The following is a 15017-nucleotide window of genomic DNA, read 5'->3' as shown; positions in this document are numbered from 1 at the left end:
GGCACGAGCTCATAAACGCTATCGCGTTAGTACTACGCGTGATCTCAAACCATAATCTAACACACATAATTCAGTGATTTACATCGATAAATTACCTCGAAACAAAACGCATAGGTAAAACCAACAAGCCCAAATCCGTGCTTGTTGTTGCGTCTTGATTGTTTTTACGAGCCTTAGGTTGATAATTTGTGGCAAAGTTGACTGCGCAACAAAATTCAGTGAGGGCCTGCGAGTCTTATTATTTTTAATATTATGGTAAGCAACGCAGTAACTCACCAGTTCTTGAGTGTCGACCACTGACGCCGCTGTTATGTGCACTATAAGAAGGTCCAACCTGAAAGCAATTGTATTCAATTGCAGACACGCTCTTATTTCTCCAGCAGTCTTAGTCAGTTTGGTTGATTGTCGAAGAAGAAGCGGAATAACCTCACATTCACGTCCTTGACCTTTCTTTACAATGCACTAAGTTCCTCTTTCTTCACAGCCATGAGTAGTGCAGGGGACTCAACCACCAGAGGTTACGCTATACTTTCTTTCAAAGATAGTCGGAAAAAAGTGACTCGAAGAGAGTACGGCAATCGTTAATTTTTCTGTGGGGTGCTTTACTTGATACGTTTAGTGCGAACGCAATACATAAGCAAGGCGGTTCGAACTGCGTCCACACCAGCGTGGACAAAAATACGAGCCTGCCGAGACACCTTAGACGTTTTTGGCATACCGGAGACGTACTAGCAGAGACGTATACCGGTTTACCGGATGACTTCTGTGCATGCGCAGTGCCCCGGCTGGCCGCCACCACTGTCACGGCGCGTGCGCGGGAGTCATCCGATAAAGCGGTATGCGTCTCCTCTAGTACGTCTATTGGCTGCTGGGCCAGCACTGCGGAACAATACACAAATACGAGAGTACCCGCAGGGAGTACTGCAGCTCTGCACGAGGTCGCGGTATCAAATCGCGGCCACGACAGTGGCATTTGGATGCAGCCGAAATACATAAACGTTAGTGTGCCCTGCGATGTCAGTGCGCATTTAAGTACACCATCGGGCCGAAATTAGAACCGGGCAGACCACTACGGCGTCTCCTGTAGCAAGGTTTAGCTTGGGTACGTCAAATCGCGAATGTCGTGCTAAATGCCTGTCGACTAACGCCACTTGGGTCATTATCACTGCCGCATGCAGGTATGAAAGGGGGAACAGAAAGGAGAAGTGACAGGTGAAAAGAATCTTCTCGTGTGGGATTTTTCAAAAGCCTGTTTTTTAGGGGCCTTCGAATATTAGGAAATTTCGAGTACCGATTATTCCAGTTGGAATAATCGAATGCGTTTAGATTATTCGAACGAGTCAAAAAGTGTATGTTCAAAATTATTCGAAAAGAATCAAATATGCCCTCAAGTTTTCGAATACCTTTCGAATAATTGGCTCGAAGTTCGAATAACGCCTGTCGTATTTTCTTCCATAACCATCTCAAAAACAGGCACATTACACATCGCGTTACCGTGCTGCCGCGATCGGTAAGCATGTAATTAAGGGCTCAGCGCCATGGTGCGGTTCATTCTCGTAATACTCATACATGGCCTCAGAGATCGGACGACGCAGCACCTGGAAAAGTAATTTTCCAGCTGCATTTCCGACTGGATGTAGCTGGAAATGCTGTTTCCCAGCTGGAAGTGACATAGATTCAATCTGGAGCTAGCTTTAAGGGGAACGGTTTCCAGATTAACAAAAGAAAAAGAAAAGTTTCAACTGAACACGATTTGCGTTATCCTCAAGCTGGGAGGGCATAATTTCCTATCCAGTAGTCCAGCTAAAAATGGGAACTTTTTGATCTGGGCGCGAAACCAAACCGAAACAAGTTGCTACAATCATCAATACGGCAGATCGAGCACACAAGCTGTTTGCGACTAGGCGTGTATTTTGCTAGTTCTTGGATTCCTCAAGGCACATTCTTTCAGCAGTTAGTGCCGTAGTGTATTGTATAGAGCTTTACAGCATTGCGTTGCTATTGCTTTCAAAAGAGGCCGCTTGGTGTCATCCGTTGCCAACAGTAGAAGACTGCGCACCTAGTGAAAGTGTCACGTTCATTACGTTAGTGAAAAAAAAAATCGATTTTTGACAGCCAAAGAAGGGGATGCGTTTTATGCCAGCGCGTTCAATACGAGAGTGAATACTGTACTTCGATTTCTCACCTTCCCCTCGATGCTTGCACCCATGCTTCGGCGAGATTCTTCCTCTCAGCGACGGTCAGCGAAAGTCCTTCGCCCGTTGTTCCGTTCACTGCGTAGTAAGGTAGTGTGTGTTGAGTCAGACTATGTTTCGGACAGCTGGAACTCCAAGCAGTGATAAAGGCAAAAAAAAAAAGATTTATGAAAGATGTCAAGCGAAGTGAGGTACCGAATGCTCCGGTGACGCTCTGCTGCTGGAGCAGCTTCACATAGTCTTCAATCCGACTGGCATCCACGTGACTGCAAGTGGTTGGCGGAGAAAAATATGAGTAGGAAGTGCGCCGTTCTAGCAATGCTGTGCGCGCACGTCGTTTCAGTCGACGGCTCGTGAATAAGAAGCGCTTATTTATTTTTTCTTCCACTCAGGTGCTGAATGTTGTCTCTCATGCAGTAAATGACCTCTACTGATTCCCGCAGCATGACTCACGCGAGAACTCATATACACTGAATTAAACCATATTCGATTATTACTAATTGAGCGACTCATTCGAAGAGAAACAAAAGGAAATAAGCAATAATAACTTAAACGCAGTAGTTTACATGCTCTTCAACAACAGAACTGCTCGTCTGAAAGGAAACATCAACTTGCCCCAAGTGAGTGCCCGAGAGAAGACCGTCCACAATTTATCAGTTCACAGACGAACTACTGTTCCAACTCTCCAAAAATACATACGAAGAGGACTACTGCCCCACTCTTTCTCTATCTACAAACATTTGATAGCTGTGTTCGCATGTCACCATGGTCATTGTCATGCGCAGAAGGTCCACTGTGGAAATAAGGTGTCTCTCTATACCTTTCAATTACGACTGAACCTCCCGTCCACGCTTCCCATCCCTTAGCGTCCGCTTTCTTCGAGACCACGGCTATACCTGTTCTGCGAATCGCAGGTCTTGCCCAATGGCACTTATCGTAATTTTGACTAGAATATCATGTGTTCCAATTGTTTTTTTTAATTCACTCATTGTTTTCGAACCTTTTTCGCTAACACTAGCCGAAATTTTGGCAAACCATCTAGTTTCTATTTAAAAAAAACTGCATTTCAACGACCTTGGGCACAGGGTCTCTGGTAATACTTGTACCGCTGTTTATACCTTCAAATATAATCTTCTCTGGTATTCCCAGCCTTCCTTCAATCTTTCCACGCCGCCACTATGTCATTTTCCCCTCAACATAGGCTGAGCTTGCCTCAGCTTCGTTTTAAACTTTTTCGTTAGTGTTGGGGTTCGCAGCAGTTCAGTAACTGAAACGGCGAAGACAGAAATGTTTGTCTCTTTTGTAGAAATTTGCTTTACATGAGGAAAAAAATTTTGGGGCCATCAAATGGATTGATGCGGAGGAAATTCTCTTTTACTCATATTACTCACCAATCTACCAATTCTGATTCTATCGTAATTCTGATTCGATCCTGATTCTATTCCAATTCTTATTTCACCCTGATTCTATTCCAATTATGTTCTATTCCCATCCTGATTCTAATCTTATTCCACTCTTATTCCCATTCTAATCTTGTTCTAATCATATTCCCATCCTGATTCTAATCTTATTCGAATTGCTTCTTTCATTCATTTTCGCTGAGTCAATCTTAGTTAGGCCTCTCCCGACTCTCCCCTAATAGTGAAAAGAGGGATTTCCCTCTCTCCACCTGCCGGCCGTGGCAGGTGGCAAGAAGAGAGGGAAATCCTCCTAACCACCTGCCACATTTGGCAGGAGGACGTTTCACACACGCCAAAGTCGGACAGTTTGCGCCTTCATGGCCCTAGCTCCCAATGCTATCGTATTAAAAGCGTACGCGTCGTGCTTTTGCAAGTATAGAAGATAAACTAGATTGTCTAGATGTTGGTCGGTTGTTTGTATCCGTACCGGTAGAGGGGAGCTGGCGTTCACGACTTACCCATTGGCGTCAAAAGGTGTCAACGGCGCGGCACAAAGCCCACTGTACTTGTGTATCTGAGCAGAAAAGAAAAAAAAATTTTGGCCGCACTTGTATATGTGCGCAGATTGTACTGGACACTCTCGGGATCACTTCCTAAGACCGAAGACAAAGGAACAGATATGTTGTTGGTGTTGTTGGCATCTGAATGATTGGCGCACACCACAGGGGGGATTGGCCAGGGTGCCTTGCACATTCAAACATTATGAACAATTAAGATTGACCTTGTTGAAATTTCGTTGTAATGGAAAAGATTCAGATAGTTATGACTAACAAAGGAATGTCCCTGACGCTGTTGCTGTAGTTTTCCTCGTCTTTTGCTGCACCTCCAGCTGCCAGGCCAATCTTGTTGCAAGAAAACAGCGGCGCAACTAACACAGCACAAGAAAGAACACGACGCCAGCGCACGCAACAAACTGTTTATTTGACAGAAAAGAGGCATAATTTAACACCAAACTCAGGCACGTGACACATCGCATGATCGCTTCGAACACAGACCGCAACACGAGGGCTTGCAAATAGCCATGAATATGCCTCTTCTACAGCAAATAGCCAGGTAGGCAGCCTGTCACAGAGCCGGCTTCAGAAAAGACAAATACACACGCCCACTACGGCGGGGAATGGCCACTATAAGTGTTAGCGCACTTAGACGAAAATACAGACGCAGCCGTGCGCACGCTATGGCGATCCGACTACACTCCTTCATCTCCTCCGTTTTTCTCTCAAAGGCCTTGACCACCTTAGAGGCACCGACGAAGTTCGCGAAGCTGATAAACCAGTGACCCTCATACGCGCATTGGCACGGCCACCTTCAAGCCCGACCCTTTCTTTAGATCTTTGAAATCGAAGAAAAAAAATTGGTTAGGGGGAAACGAAATGAGCATCAACTAGTCGGATCTGCCGCTCCCTGCATTGTCGTGCTAGCAGGCTCATGAGAATCGGCCGACGCCATTGGCTGGAAGGGGTCCTTTGACGGGAAAAAGAAGCTTCGTTCTTGAGTTGTATCAGATTATCGACAGTTTTGGTTTGGTTTGGTTTATGGGGCCTAGCGTCCCAAAGCGACTAAGGCTATGAGAGACGCCGTAGTGGAGGGCTCCGGAAATTTCGACCACCTGGGGTTCTTTAACGTGCACTGACATCGCACAGTACACGGACCTCTAGAATTTCTCCTCCAAAGAAATTCTCCTCCAAAGAAATTCTAGCCGCCGCGGCCGGGATCGAACCCGCGTCTTTCGGGCCAGCAGCCGAGCACCATAACCGCTGAGCCACCGCGGCGGCTATAGACAGTTTTAGCGTAGCCGCACAGCCGTACGGCAAAATCAGTAAAGCGCTGCCGTTGGTATACCGTTGCCAAGCTTGCCTAGCCGCATTTGCCGTACGGTGTCAATTGTCCACGGTGGTGGTGGTGGTGGAAAACATTTATTTACACATGCACTACTGGAGGTATTGCATGAGCTGACCCAGAGGGGGCCAGCCCTTACAAGTACTAGGTGGAGGTCCCTAGTTCGCGACCCCAGTGGCGTCGGCCGCCGCCCGGCCCGTTGGGCCTGCAGGTCAGAGCAGCCGAGCAGGGTCGCCTCCCAGTCCTCCCGGGTTGGGTTGGAGTGAGGGGGGATAGCAGGGTTGGAGGGGCAGGCCCACACCATGGATGTCAGCGCACGTTAAAGACCCCCAGGTTTCGAAACTATTCCGGAACCATCCACTACGGCACCTCTTGCGCCTTTTTCTTCGCTAACTCCCTCCTTTTTCCTCTCCCTCATGGCACGGACGAGGTCTTCACCGAGAAGTGAGACAATTACTGCGGCATTTCCTTTCCTCCAAAACCCCTAATGAATGAATGAATGAATGAATGAATGAATGAATGAATGAATGAATGAATGAATGAATACAGCTACTGCGTCTTTGATTTCCTCAAAAGCCAGTTTCATTCTTAATTTCAAACGAGGGAGGTGGTGACGAAGCGCGGCTGCGGTCGCTTATCTGTTTTTTCAGCCAGCGTCCGCTTCGGCGGACGCGGTTGTTGCTGCGGCGCGCGTCTTTTCTCTCTTTTTTCTCTTTCCTCTGACCTTTTAACTCTCCTCTTTCTGCACGTGGCAGCGGTGGTGGCTCGGCTAGAGCCAGTTGGCAGGCCCGTGCACTGTCCTTTTCATTCTTCTCTCAGCCGCAACAACAACAACAATTTCAAGCTTGTACACAGCAGCCGTTGACGTGGTGGGGGGCACTTCGCGTTCGACCTGGGAATGGCTGGCTGTTTGCAGTTATATTCCAAGGATTATGGCTTAAGTGGTAGCCACAAGCGGAAACTTCACCGGTTATGTAGTTTATTTGTTTACTGGAAAAGGCAGCGGATGCGTTTCTTGCCTGCGCGTATAAGTTGATATTCTGGCCGTCAACTTTGCATTTGTTCTTATATTTCACTTCTCAAGACTCATTATCAGGAACTTCGGGACAAGCGCTTCTAGTTCCCATGGCTGCCACCACGCGGCGCATGGCTTTGAACATTCCAAAATTGCAGGGGACATTTAAGCACCGCCTTAAAAAAGTGATAGAGTTGATGGGTTTATGCCCATGTATGCGGAATTGGTTATTCTCAACTTTACATTCGTAGATGCCTGGAAGTCCTTGTACCAGTCCTGGGGCAGTGTTGCAGCGGTTAAGCGATGCGCCACTGCCCTGCGATGGCAGGTGCTGCCACCGGTGGGGCTTGCGCGACCAAGGCTGCTCTTCCGGAACAGTGGGAGAGAATGCTATCCAGCGACATCCTGAATATCCAACAAGGACTAGTAAGGCGTGCACGCAGGGCAGCTACCCTCAGCGGAGCCCTGGACTAGGGGAACCGACCCTGATGATAAGATGGAAGACTCTATCTGAAGCCGCAAAAAAAAAATATTGTAAAATAGAGCAAATAAACGTTTTCCACCACCACCACCACCCGAGCGAACAATCGTTAACTGCCGCCTGCCACGGTTGTAAGTTTGCTCAGAATTCGGCGGGCAGCCTGTGATGACGCCACTAAGTCACGTGACCTGGTGACCTACCTTCTCCGGGGATATTTCGCTTACAACGCCGACTACGACGACAAAGCCGGGTTTTCTGTAGAACGGAAGCCTTAAAGTTAGCGCGTTAAAGAAAGCACGTTGACATCATCCGTGGCGTAAGAAAGAGAATGACCAACTGGCTGCAGAACGGAACGGGATAGGCCGCCAGGCTTAGTGGCACTGGCTGGGCGCTGTCCCAAATTACTGGGAATGAGGGTGCGAAAGTACGTGCTCATATCAATTTTATGCTACCAACTTAGTCTACTTACTTTTTCTGCCCCTGTGAAGCCGAGTGCATCTGCATAGCGGTCTTTGTAATTTTACGGAAGCCAAATAGTTTTTTCATTTCAGTTTCTGGTTTTGGTGGCATCGCTCTTCCGTGCCTGATCTTTAATTCTTATCTAAGCAAATGATACGCTCGGCTTAAAACCTCAAATAACGCCATAAAGGCGAGCGACAATTCACTCAGCGCCTGTTCGTCGCCGAGACAAGCAAGATATGCTATCTGGTTTTTCACTGCGGCGCGTAAGATTATGCCTTCTAGCAAGTTCGAGTCGCAGACGTTCAGTGGAACATAAGTTAACACGAATTTGAATGTTGAAGCCACTAGGCATTTCCATCCGAATGGAGTGACGTCAAGGTGTATACTTGCCCCAGTTCTTGGGACGCCACCGAATTCAGTGGTCGTTTACGGTAACAACCAGTGTTTGTCAGTCAACCGTGGCGTCAAGGAGCCCTTCAGCGCTGGCGCCGACCGAGACCGAAATTGCCGGTACGAAATCGATTTATTCATGCTGCGCGCTTGTGTTTTTGCCTCATTTTCATACTATGCCCCTAGGCCTCTCTGAAGACAAAAAAAAATGGACGCCCAAAAACATCGTGCCTATACTATTCTAGTTCACTATAGCCTGTACCCGTTTCATGTTTGCATTCGATTCGGTGATATAATTTATATTCGCGTTAGATTCCATTCAATGAATCACTTTTCTCCCAAACCCATATTTTTTTTCACCCACCACCTTTTTTCTGTTTAGATGTGATTTCAGACCTCGATGTCTTATTCATCTCTTTTGTGCCCTTCATCCCTTCCATCACGGCGAGGTTTAGGTGTCCAACCCGTGTGAGGCATTTGCTGCGCCCTTCCTTGCCTTATAACCAATATATAGGGTTGTTCGTTTTCGGGTAAAACCCGATTTTACCCGATTTTTGCCCCCCGAACGTGTTCCCAAAATATCGGGTAAAACCCGATATTTCCCGATTTCTGAAACAATTGTGCCCACGGAATTGTTGTGCCTCTAGTTGGCGCGCCGGCGAGAGGCGGCCAAGGCGGCCGACCGACAGACAAGACAGCGCCAAAATCTCCACAAAATGGGACTGCACTTTGAAACGGAACGTCTTAGACAAAGAAGAAAACCAGTTGACATTGTGGAAACTGGGAGCCGTACTCGATCCGTTCCAGAAGCGGCTGCTGAGTCAGCCGTTTGATGACTACCGACCTCTCTTTATTTCCGTGATGGACGATGTAGGCTCGCTTCGCGAGGAGTTTAGCCAGTACTTGCTGGAAGCAAGCCCCACAAATGAATGTGTTGAAGTGATGGGCTATTGAAACGACGCAACTGTGCGTGGCCCAAGGCTGGCAAATGCAGCGTTGTCATTGTTGTGCCTAGCTAATGTCAGCTGTGACGTTGAGCGAACGTTCTCTGAGCTAAGGTACCTGCAGAGAACAGACAGGTCTCGGATGGAAACCGAGATGCTGCGCATGCAGATGATTATGTATGTTAATAAGGACGTGTAGAACGTCGATGACCGGCACTCGTGAATAAAATATTTCTTTTCTCAAAACTGACCGTTGCATCTCACTGCGAGTAATAATTAATTACCAAAGAAACGCCAAATTTTACCATACTTTCTTGAAAGCAGCCCAAAATATAGCCCTAACTATTACCCACCGGTTAGAGCAAATCGAATAAATTATTATTTTGCAAATTTAACCCGATAAAACCCGAATTTCGGAGTTTTTCCACGAAAAACCCGATTTCTCCCCTATTATCAAGCCGAAAAATAACGCCCGATTTTTACCCCTCGAATTTGAAAAAACATAAAACCCGAAAACGAATAACCCTACCTATATATAGTAATCACCATCCGTGCACCTAGACTGGGGGAAGCAGTAAACGCCATATTTCTGGCAAACAAAGCACCGTGACTTTGCATGCGCTTTTGCAAGAGTCCTTAACGAAGTGCTCATTTCAAGCGAAGCGCGCTGCGCCCGCGCATGCGCAATAGGCAACAAATGAAACACGAACAAAACAGAAATCCCAACACAAACATGAGCTCCTGGAGAGGGAATAGAAGCGAGTTTGATTAGCACTTCTAAAGGAGAGTATCTGCGCCACCAAAACAAAATTAACCTGCGCCAATATTGAGCTTCCCCCGGTTCAGACCTTTGCCGTTTCACGTTTCATTTGTTGCACTAGTACAATACGTACCTTGGCTATCTTGGCTTCCATGACTCCACACGAGGCCCCGTGACACCAGCGAAGCAGGCTCGCGTTGTATTGGATGATGGCTTCCGGAGAATAGTTTCCGGGGGACTTTCACTGCAGGTCGATCGACGTCCACGGAAATGGTGGTGTCAACGCACTCTCTCACGCCGACTTCTGCAGATAACGCGGACAGAGAAAGGGGGCCCCCGCGAGGGGCGCAGCGTCCCGAAGACAGTCGCCGAGCGATAGCGCGCGAATCTCTTGTTACCCGTGAAGCAGCGACAACGCCCCCCTGACTACAGACGCGCCATAAAGGCATGGGGCGCGTCGAGGAACGGGCGCCTCGCGCAGTGCGACGCAGTCGTTCTTTCTCTATGGCGCAGTGCTCAACACGCGCTGTATACGCTACCGCTGCGCAGCCTGGTTCTATTTATAGCAAATATTTTCGCCAACCGCCGCCGCGCGCAGGTTCTCTCGCGCGCTTGTTATTTCGCTTTACACTGAAGCAGGCACTACAGAAAGCAGGAAGATAACAAAAAAAAAAAATGTTCAGTGGAGTATTTCCTATAGCTGCATGAGAATAGGTCGTAATGCGACGCGCGCGCCTTAACGGACACACACATAGTGACATGTATACACGCGTGGTGTGCGACTATTACTTTTTTTTTGTGACTAATGGGTGTGCGTTAGGCACCGCGATGCTGTAGCCAGCTGTTGTGAAGCGTTAATATGAAGGAATTGAGCGCATGTAGGGTTCACGATATTGCTTGTCCCCGCGGGCGGCAGCGTTTCTTTTTTGAAGCCGTCCTCTAAATACAGAGTTCGTAAGCATGGCACACTCCAGCATATTACGTACACTGTATATCGACGTGCGCGCTCCATGCTGAACAGCGTGGTGCAGACAGTCTTATAAATTTAACGGCACAATTTAACTGGAAAAGAATTACGTGCGAATGTATTGGGGAATTTCTCTGCAGTGTAATGCTCACTTACTTGATCCACGACGTAGAGTTGTTGACCGTGTTGCTATTTTATTCGTTGCAGGATCTCCAGTTTGCGTTTCATCTATTCACGCTCCTTGACCTTAGCTGGCTTCTGATTGATTGATTGATAACTTTTATTTCCACCGATTTAGGAGGTCCCCTACTCCCCGTCCCTGGCACGCAGGCCTAGGGGACGGGGGACGGGACCTCCGCGACTAAAGACTGGCGAAGATACATTGTCTCTTCGCGGCTTCAGCCGCCAGGCGGACAGCTCGTTTCTGGTCGGCGGGGACCTCGCTTCGCAGAAGGGCCTCCCAGGCTTCTCTACTTTTAATGTTGTCCTCAGCACCCGGGGATCCAGGGCATTGCCAAATTATATGATCGAGGGTCCCTCTCGCTCCGCAGGTCTTACATTTGTCACCTTTTTTATCGTCTAACGTGGTTTGAAATAACCAGACAGGGTTAACGAAATTTCCGGCCTGTAATCGTCGCCAGGCGATGGCCTCTGTATTGGTTAAGTTTGGATCTGGTGGTGGCATTAGACGCCTGCCTAACCTGTAGTGCACGGCGATTTCCGCGTACGTTTGCAAACGTTCGTCCATCCCCTGGCGGTCGGGCGGCTCTACAGTTACCCGGAAGTAGAGATCTCGGGCTAACATGTGGGCCGCCTCGTTACCGGGGACGGATGTGTGTGCTGGGACCCAAATTAAGGTGATCTTGCGATCAATTTTAGCTTCGGACAGAATTCGAGCCGTTTCTGGCGAGACCCTGCCCTTTCCGATGTTGCAGATTGCTGTTTTGCTGTCACTAAGAATCAAACTAGCCTTGGTTCCGGCGCAAGCAAGCGCTATTGCGACCTCCTCGGCCGTATCTATGTTTCTACTCCTAATGGAGGCGGCAGCGACTGGTGCACCTCGGCCGTCGACTACTGAGGCGACCGCCGCCCCCGACCTGCCACTCGCTGCGTCCACGTAGGCAACCTCATTTGCCCTGATATTTCCGGCCCTTTTAACCAGCGCCTCCGCCCTCTTCTCCCGTCTTTCCCGGTGATGTTCTGGGTGCATGTTGCGGGGGAGGGGGGGAACGATGATATTCTCGCGACATTGTGGCGGTAGGGCGACCTTGTCGCATATACCCCTATCTAAGCGCGCAGGTTCTCTCGCGCGCTTGTTATTTCGCTTTACACTGAAGCAGGCACTACACAAAGCAGGAAGATAACAAAAAAAAATGTTCAGTGGAGTATTTCCTATAGCTGCATGAGAATAGGTCGTAATGCGACGCGCGCGCCTTAACGGACACACACATAGTGACATGTATACACGCGTGGTGTGCGACTATTACTTTTTTTTTGTGACTAATGGGTGTGCGTTAGGCACCGCGATGCTGTAGCCAGCTGTTGTGAAGCGTTAATATGAAGGAATTGAGCGCATGTAGGGTTCACGATATTGCTTGTCCCCGCGGGCGGCAGCGTTTCTTTTTTGAAGCCGTCCTCTAAATACAGAGTTCGTAAGCATGGCACACTCCAGCATATTACGTACACTGTATATCGACGTGCGCGCTCCATGCTGAACAGCGTGGTGCAGACAGTCTTATAAATTTAACGGCACAATTTAACTGGAAAAGAATTACGTGCGAATGTATTGGGGAATTTCTCTGCAGTGTAATGCTCACTTACTTGATCCACGACGTAGAGTTGCTGACCGTGTTGCTATTTTATTCGTTGCAGGATCTCCAGTTTGCGTTTCATCTATTCACGCTCCTTGACCTTAGCTGGCTTCTCGCCTTTGCATGACGCAGCTCCAGCAATACAGCACTATCCAACGGTCAAGGCATCGGTTTCTACACGTGCTGCGGCTTCGCCGCGCCGATTTTCTAGCGTTCGATTTTCCTCGAAAGCCGTGCGCCGTGAAGCGAAGATGCTGCAAAAAGCCCGCGTCATGCCTTGACCATGGCATCATGCCTAGCTACCATTGGTAGGGTGGTGACGTCTCCCCAATTTGGAGCACGGGCTCATTTAGCCACAGTCTTCCCACGTCTTCAACACACGAAAGCAATGAATACTGCTTACACATATCGAAGTCTTATTTCAGAATAAATGTTAGCAATTTATGTCAATTGAAGGGGTCGGCGCTAACCCCGTGATTCAAAATGGCGTCTTTCAATCGGAAAATGGGTGTCGCCACACTACCAAAGGAAGCACTATCCAGACACCCTACAATTCGCCGCGTCACGTGGCGATAACTGCTCGGAAAGGTTTAGTGCTTCCCCCACTCAAACATGTTGCAAGAGCTGTGAACCACTGCCTCTGGCTCTGCAGTGCTTCTAAAAGGCCTGAAGGAGTCTGTCTTTCCTATCGTCAAAGGAGGTTAAGTTTGTTTGAGTTCAGCAGTTAATTGTGCTCTTCGTTTCTTTCGCGACGCTCATCCTCTGTCTGACATATTGTCCGGTTGCTGAAGATCTATAGGCTCAAATGAATCATCATGAGTTCAAGACCTGTAGGTCAATTTTTTCATGACCTTGAGCTATGCATCCGTTCTATGGCAACCTATTTCGTTAGCTCAGCGCACACAAAGCAAAACCAGTTACACATGTTCGCATTAGGTTTCACATGTTCACGCTCATATTTCCAAAATGAACTACACAAATTAAGTCGCACGCTCATGTACAACACACCTCAAATACGGCAGCATATGTGCTCTTAGAGCTCACCAAGCCTCCTGTTTCTTTCATGGAAGAGAAGACATGTCTCGATTATCACCGAGACAACTTTCTTCTTTTTTCTCAATTACGCTGCTCGTTTCGAGTCGTTTTGATTTCTTCGATGGCCAGGGGCCCTGTCTTCCCGTACGGATATCGGAATACTCATCCAGTACAATACTGTGACCTTTTATGCAACCAGTAAAGCTCGGCTTGCCTACACGCGCAAACCTCTTCACTGCTAAAGTGTGGCTTCGTTGGAGCAAATATTAGGTGCAGCGCTGGAGACTCCCAATTAACACGAAGACCCGGCCGCCCTTGTCGACGCGTACAAACGTTTGCCGCCGATATCTCCGAAGTCACGCCCCTGCCCCAGCCGGTAAGACGGAAACCCTTCATATATAGCCTTCTATTTCCGAGGAATTCCTCGTTGATGTTTTGTAGCTAGCTGGCCCGCTCTCTGTGTTCATTGCAAATGTAATAAATAGCGCATAAGTGTTCACGCTTTGTCGTTCCTCCCTTTGTTCCCTCGAGCACGAACCCCACCGCGGTTAGCGACCGGGAACGCTGCGCCGGCGGAGTGGAACTGCGGGGTCGGGAGGCCGTCCCCCCAATATTTCCACAACTTCCAAGGCACTGTTGGACCACAGCGCGTTTACGTGGAGGCAGTGGGAAGCCACCTTTCTAAGCAGATTCCTCTTTATTTCACTTACAGCAGTCTTTAGCTCAGCGGACGTATGCGACACGTGTAGTCACTCGCGCTCGAGGAGCTTCATAGTTATACTAAAGTGACCGTTTAACGAATTCTCAAAACTCTCCCGAAATATGTGCGCACGTTATAAGCGATATTCTGTTTTAGGTCTCACAAATTTTTATCAAGTCGGTGAACGAGGGCAATGCATAACGTTTTGCGTTCTATAACATAGGCATATTTACTAGGCTAGGCCTAACCAGGCTTTAATACACAAGAGCGCGGGCATCGCCATCTTTGGACATGTGATCACGTCACCAGTGCCCACCTCCTGGCCTAAAAACCTCTCGCACCTGGTTAAAAGATAGCGGGAGGCGCAGCTTCGTTATGTATAAAGGCATAGAGGATGCCTTATAGTGTAGCAGAAATTTTGCTCGTTTCACCTTACTACCTGGTTTACGCCGACAACTTCTATAGCTACCGAATTAGCACAAATCTATCGACAAACCGGGCAGCCTATTATATAGTGCGGCTATGTATTTTTCCCCAATTCAATATTCAGTGCTTTCTGTGGGGCATGCAATTTATTGACAAGCTGCGGTAACTATCAGCGCTGTGTAGCCTGATAGTTCGCTTTCCAGGGCACAGTATTTCGGCTACAAGGAGGTATCTATGCAGACTTACAAAAGCAATGTTCTCACCGCTTGCCACAGTCAGCGTTATCCCGGCTTCAAAAGAAAAACTGCACGCCGCTCAAAGCATGGTCTAAGTATACACGCTCAGCATATAGAAGCTCAGATTAAATATACAAAGCCATAATACGAAAGTTTCACCGTCCAGTGCATATGCGGACGTCATTCGCACCCATTATTTGATGCATGGATCCATCGCCGGAAGTTAACAAAAATAAATGCATTAAACTATAACGTATTTGTAATAGTGGGACAAAAAAGTGAAAACGCCATGACGC

General features: G+C 48.1%; 1 protein-coding gene across 1 annotated transcript in view; it reads right to left on the bottom strand.

The window, feature by feature from the left end:
- Positions 1 to 9858, bottom strand: part of LOC149343076 (N-acetylneuraminate lyase-like) — a 44277-nt gene extending 34419 nt beyond the window's left edge. The window contains exons 1-5 of the mRNA XM_089545598.1: positions 9680 to 9858; positions 4114 to 4169; positions 2391 to 2461; positions 2186 to 2273; positions 277 to 334 (exon numbers count right to left, since the gene is read on the bottom strand). Coding sequence (XP_089401724.1) covers positions 277 to 334; positions 2186 to 2273; positions 2391 to 2461; positions 4114 to 4169; positions 9680 to 9700 — 294 coding nt within the window. The 5' untranslated portion in view covers positions 9701 to 9858. The remainder of the gene's footprint in view (positions 1 to 276; positions 335 to 2185; positions 2274 to 2390; positions 2462 to 4113; positions 4170 to 9679) is intronic.
- Positions 9859 to 15017: the final 5159 nt, after the last annotated feature.

The sequence above is a fragment of the Amblyomma mixtum genome, chromosome 5 (assembly GCF_055824585.1).
Source record: "Amblyomma mixtum isolate Tamu chromosome 5, ASM5582458v1, whole genome shotgun sequence".
NCBI classification, from domain to species: domain Eukaryota; kingdom Metazoa; phylum Arthropoda; class Arachnida; order Ixodida; family Ixodidae; genus Amblyomma; species Amblyomma mixtum.
Note: the sequence above shows the minus strand (reverse complement) of the source record. Positions and strands in the feature narration are given on the sequence as shown.